Source organism: Mizuhopecten yessoensis, unplaced genomic scaffold (genome assembly GCF_002113885.1).
Source record: "Mizuhopecten yessoensis strain PY_sf001 unplaced genomic scaffold, ASM211388v2 scaffold11031, whole genome shotgun sequence".
Classification (NCBI taxonomy): Eukaryota; Metazoa; Mollusca; class Bivalvia; order Pectinida; family Pectinidae; genus Mizuhopecten; species Mizuhopecten yessoensis.
In genome coordinates, this window is record NW_018408844.1 from 124,048 (window position 1) to 129,956 (window position 5,909).

The following is a 5,909-nucleotide window of genomic DNA, read 5'->3' on the forward strand; positions in this document are numbered from 1 at the left end:
ATGTGTGTTATGGTGTCCCCCCTCTATACCTGTCTGTGATGTGTAGGACGTACATCACTGTGGGGTATACTTTAGTATCAGACTTGTGTAGGGTGTGTGTTATGGGGTCCCCCCTCTATACCTGTCTGTGATGTGTAGGACGTACATCACTGTGGGTATACTTTAGTGTCAGACTTGTGTAGGGGGGGTGTTATGGTGCCCCCTCTATACATGTCTGTGATGTGTGGGATGTGGGTCATGGTGCCCCCTCTATACACGACTGTGATGTGTAGGAAGTACATCACTGTGGGGTATACTTTAGTATCAGACTTGTGTAGGGTGTGTGTTATGGTGTCCTCTCTATACACGTCTGTGATGTGTAGGACGTACATCACTGTGGGGCATACTTTAGTGTCAGACTTGTGTAGGGTGTGTGTGATGGTGTCCCCCCTCTATACCTGTCTGTGATGTGTAGGACGTACATCACTGTGGGTATACTTTAGTGTCAGACTTGTGTAGGGTGTGTGTTATGGTGCCCCCTCTATACATGTCTGTGATGTGTAGGATGTGTGTCATGGTGCCCCCTCTATACACGACTGTGATGTGTAGGACGTACATCACTGTGGGGTATACTTTAGTATCAGACTTGTGTAGGGGGTGTGTTATGGTGCCCCCTCTATACACGTCTGTGATGTGTAGGACGTACATCACTGTGGGGGATACTTTAGTGTCAGACTTGTGTAGGGTGTGTGTTATGGTGTCCCCTCTATACATGTCTGTGATGTGTTCGACGTACATCACTGTGGGGTATACTTTACTGTCATACTTGTGTAGGGTGTGTGTTATGGTGTCCCCTCTATACACGACTGTGATGTGTAGGACGTACATCACTGTGGGGCATACTTTAGTGTCAGACTTGTGTAGGGTGTGTGTTATGGTCCCCCCTCTATACAAGTCTGTGATGTGTAGGACGTACATCACTGTGGGGTATACTTTACTGTCAGACTTGTGTAGGGTGTGTGTTATGGTCCCCCCTCTATACTTGTCTGTGATGTGTAGGACATACATCACTGTGTGTAGACTTTAGTGTCAGACTTGTGTAGGGTGTGTGTGATGGTGTCCCCTCCATACAAGTCTGTGATGTGTAGGACGTACATCACTGTGGGGTATACTTTAGTATCAGACTTGTGTAGGGTGTGTGTTATGGTCCCTCCTCTATACAAGTCTGTGATGTGTAGGACATACATCACTGTGTGTAGACTTTAGTGTCAGACTTGGGTAGGGTGTGTGTGATGGTGTCCCCTCCATACAAGTCTGTGATGTGTAGGACGTGCATCACTGTAGGGTATACTTCAGTGTTTGACGACTTGTGTAGGGTATGTGTTATGGTGTCCCCTCTATACATGTCTGTGATGTGTACGGCGTGCATCACAGTAGGGTATACTTCAGTGTTTGACGACTTGTGTAGGGTATGTGTTATGGTGCCTTAAGGGCTCGGCCAAGTTTATGACCACTTTCAGCGGACCCCATTTGGCGGATTAATGGCCCCTTGAATAATGAAAAACATAATGATATGCAGTTTCTGTTCATTAACTCTCGCAAATATTATCTGATTGTCTTCAAAATTAGTAACAGGGTTCAACGAATTAAGGGCTCGGCCAATTTTGACAAACACTTTAATCTGACCCTATTTGGCAGAGTTATGGCCCCTTGATTAACAAAAAACAAAATTAACTGCAGTTTCCACTTAATAACTCTAGCAAATATTAGCCAAATTCCTTCAAACTTGATAACGGTGTTTGTGTTCCTCTGTCTTTTTACCCATTTGGGCACTTTTTATGGCTCAACAGCACGATACTCACATGTTTAAACCTAACCTCAATAATGTTAACCTACAATATGTCCTGCAAGCGGGGGATATAAATTCCACAAACTTGCTTTTTTTTTTTTATTATGGCCACTAGGCCACATCTAAAATCTGAATGACAACAAATTTGGAAGGGTTGATGCTGGATATTGCCACAACAGGGAAATTCCTGGAATTTTAGAGCAGTGGGCCATTTCAAGCAAATTTTAGTCAGTATAAAAATTAAGAGAGGCCATTTCTATGTAAAATTAAAAGATAATTGGAACATTGGGGGGGGGGGGGGCAACTGTAGTTTTGAGGGGTCAATGGCCCCAAGGCCTCCTCCAGGATTATCCCTGCCACAATAAACTACCCCTGCTGAACAATATTCTTTTTCATCTATGTTTGTTCTACAATAGGCTCGGGGGGGGGGGGGGGGTCAGTACATAACCTGACTAGGAAATTAGACCAGTTAAAATATAGCATTGGTTAGTATTTCTACTGAACTACCATAGATATACACGGCCTATTACTGGGCATGTAGCCGGTTTAGTCTGGTATATACGATGATATTTGGATACTTTATTTGATACAGAAGATAATTTCTCCTGGCGTCATCCTCTACATGTTCTGTTGTATCAAAGCATCACTTTTATGTCACTGTTATATTGTGTCAGATTTCTCTTAGTCAAATGGTAGTAGGTTTCCTGTTACGTTAGGTATAACCCTTTTACCACTGTAGACCATAATGCCGCAATGCGTTAGAGGCGACGTGATGAAATTAAAAACCTTTTATGGTATATGTACCATATACGTTAGAAAGATGTGATTATTTTTTCCTGCACAAACTTTGTTTGCCAATATGGGATGTACTAAATCCGGCTGGCTGATTCGTTTTCGTCTAAAAAGCTCAGGGGGGGAATTGATATTTTCAAAATGGTGGCTGTCCAAATGCATTTTCATAGTTTTTGAGCTTATTCTGGTGGTTGGAATGAAAGAAAACTACTCTTTCATGCCCAAGGGTGTAGGAAAGGGAAATTCTACCCTCAGGATTTTCAAATTTGTCAAAACCCTCAGCTTAACCCCTCGGGTGGAATTTCCCTATCCTACAGTCCTGAGCAAGAAAGAGTCTTATAATATTTTCCAAAATATTTTATGTCAACATTTTCAAAATATTTCATGTCGGTACAGTGTGTCATGGACAACATATTAATTAACTTAATTGAATGAATATATTCTATTACTATAAGATGATGGCATATCTATTGTAACATTACAACTGACAAGACTTATTGTAATTTTCCTGTCTAAACCCTGTGCAAATAATAGCGTTATTTGACAATATAGAAAATTATTAACATTATTTTCTCTGCAAAAACCTCATAGTTCACTGGTAAAAAGGCTTTATATACCCTCACTGTATTGATGTTACTATAGATTCTACTATAGTATGACTATTTTTTTGAAATGGTTTGTTTTTCCATCAAGACTTAATGAAATATTGAATGCTGTTTCATTTTTCAGGATGACCTTGACCTCCCGGTAAAGATAAAGGCGGGACATATCGGTATGTTCTTTGTGTATTACTGGTTTTGTTGTTATGTCGACACATGTAGTGATTTACACATTATATACCTGTTGTAAAATAATTGATCTATTAAGACCCCCATCCTTTAAAAGCGCCCCTCTCCATTTTTCTGGTGTGAGGGTCCCAATCACTTTTAAGCGCCCCTCTCCATTTTTCTGGTGCGAGGGTCCCAATCACTTTTAAGCGCCCCTCTCCATTTTTCTGGTGTGAGGGACCCACTCACGTTTAAGTGCCCCTCTCCATTTTTCTGGTGTGAGGGTCCCAATCACTTTTAAGTGCCCCTCTCCAGTTTTCTGGTGCGAGGGTCCTAATCACTTTTAAGTGCTCCTCTCCATTTTTCTGGTGTGAGGGTCCCAATCGCTTTAAAGCACCCCTCTCCATTTTTCTGGTGTGAGGGTCCCAATCCCTTTAAAGCACCCCTCTCCATTTTTCTGGTGTGAGGGTCCCAATCCCTTTAAAGCACCCCTCTCCATTTTTCTGGTGTGAGGGTCCCAATCGCTTTAAAGCACCCCTCTCCATTTTTCTGGTGTGAGGGTCCCAATCATTTTTAAGTGCCCCTCTCCATTTTTCTGGTGTGAGGGGCCCAATCACTTTTAAGTGCCCCCTCTCCATTTTTCTGGTGTGAAGGTCCCAATCACTTTTAAGTGCCCCCTCTCCATTTTTCTGGTGTGAGGGTCCCAATCATTTTTAAGTGCCCCTCTCCATTTTTCTGGTGTGAGGGTCCCAATCACTTTTAGGTGCCCCTCTCCATTTTTCTGGTGTGAGGGTCCCAATCCCTTTTAAGTGCCCCCTCTCCATTTTTCTGGTGGGAAGGTCCCAATCACTTTTAAGCGCCCCTCTCCATTTTTCTGGTGTGAGGGTCCCAATCTCTTTTAAGTGCCCCTCTCCATTTTTCTGGTGCGAGGGTCCCAATCACTTTTAAGTGCCCCTCTCCATTTCTCTGGTGTGAGGGTCCCAATCACTTTAAAGTGCACCCTCTCCATTTTTCTGGTGTGAGGGGCCCAATCACTTTTAAGTGCCCCCTCTCCATTTTTCTGGTGGGAAGGTCCCAATCACTTTTAAGCGCCCCTCTCCATTTTTCTGGTGTGAGGGTCCCAATCACTTTAAAAGTGCCCCTCTCCATTTTTCTGGTGTGAAGGTCCCAATCACTTTTAAGCGCCCCTCTCCATTTTTCTGGTGTGAGGGTCCCAATCTCTTTTAAGTGCCCCTCTCCATTTTTCTGGTGTGAGGGGCCCAATCACTTTTAAGTGCCCCCTCTCCATTTTTCTGGTGGGAAGGTCCCAATCACTTTTAAGCGCCCCTCTCCATTTTTCTGGTGTGAGGGTCCCAATCGCTTTAAAGCACCCCTCTCCATTTTTCTGGTGTGAGGGTCCCAATCGCTTTAAAGCACCCCTCTCCATTTTTCTGGTGTGAGGGTCCCAATCACTTTTAGGTGCCCCTCTCCATTTTTCTGGTGTGAGGGTCCCAATCCCTTTAAAGCACCCCTCTCCATTTTTCTGGTGTGAGGGTCCCAATCATTTTTAAGTGCCCCTCTCCATTTTTCTGGTGTTAGCGTCCCAATCACTTTTAAGTGCCCCCTCTCCATAAGCGCCCCTCTCCATTTTTCTGGTGTGAGGGTCCCAATCGCTTTTAAGTGCCCCTCTCCAGTTTTCTGGTGTGAGGGTCCCAATCACTTTTAAGTGCCCCCTCTCCATAAGCGCCCCTCTCCATTTTTCTGGTGTGAGGGTCCCAATCACTTTAAAGCACCCCTCTCCATTTTTCTGGTGTGAGGGTCCCAATCACTTTTAAGTGCCCCCCTCCATTTTTCTGGTGTGAGGGTCCCAATCACATTTTCTGGTGTGAGGGTCCAAATCACTTTTAAGTGCCCCCTCTCCAGTTTTCTGGTGCGAGGGTCCTAATCACTTTTAAGTGCCCCTCTCCATTTTTCTGGTGTTAGCGTCCCAATCACTTTTAAGTGCCCCCTCTCCATTTTTCTGGGGTGAAGGTCCCAATCACTTTTAAGCGCCCCTCTCCATTTCCCCTCTCCATTTTTCTGGTGTGAGGGTCCCAATCATTTTTAAGTGCCCCTCTCCATTTTTCTGGTGTGAGAGTCCCAATCACTTTCAAGTGCCCCCACTCCATTTTCTGGTGTGAGGGTCCCATTCACTTTTAATCCCTCACCACTTTTGTGGTGTGATGGTCCCAATCACTATTAAGCGCCCCTCTCCATTTTTCTGGTGTGAGGGTCCCAATCACTTTCAAGTGCCTTTCTCCATTTTTCTTGTGTGAGGGTCCACATCACTTTAAAGTGCCCCCTCTCAATTTTTCTGGTGTGAGGGTCCCAATCTCTTTGAAGTGCCCCCTCTCCATTTTTCTTGTGTGAGGGTCCCAATCACATTTTTCTGGTGTGAGGGTCCCAATCACTTTAAAAGTGCCCCCTCTCCATTTTTCTGGTGTGAAGGTCCCAATCACTTTTAAGCGCCCCTCTCCATTTTTCTGGTGTGAGGGTCCCAATCA

General features: G+C 44.3%; 1 protein-coding gene across 1 annotated transcript in view; it reads left to right on the forward strand.

Moving 5' to 3' along the window:
• LOC110464758 (vacuolar protein sorting-associated protein 13A-like) overlaps window positions 1-5,909 on the forward strand; it is a 46,625-nt gene that overhangs the window by 20,697 nt on the left and 20,019 nt on the right. Inside the window, exon 3 of the mRNA XM_021520127.1 lies at window positions 3,350-3,392. Coding sequence (XP_021375802.1) covers window positions 3,350-3,392 — 43 coding nt within the window. The remainder of the gene's footprint in view (window positions 1-3,349; window positions 3,393-5,909) is intronic.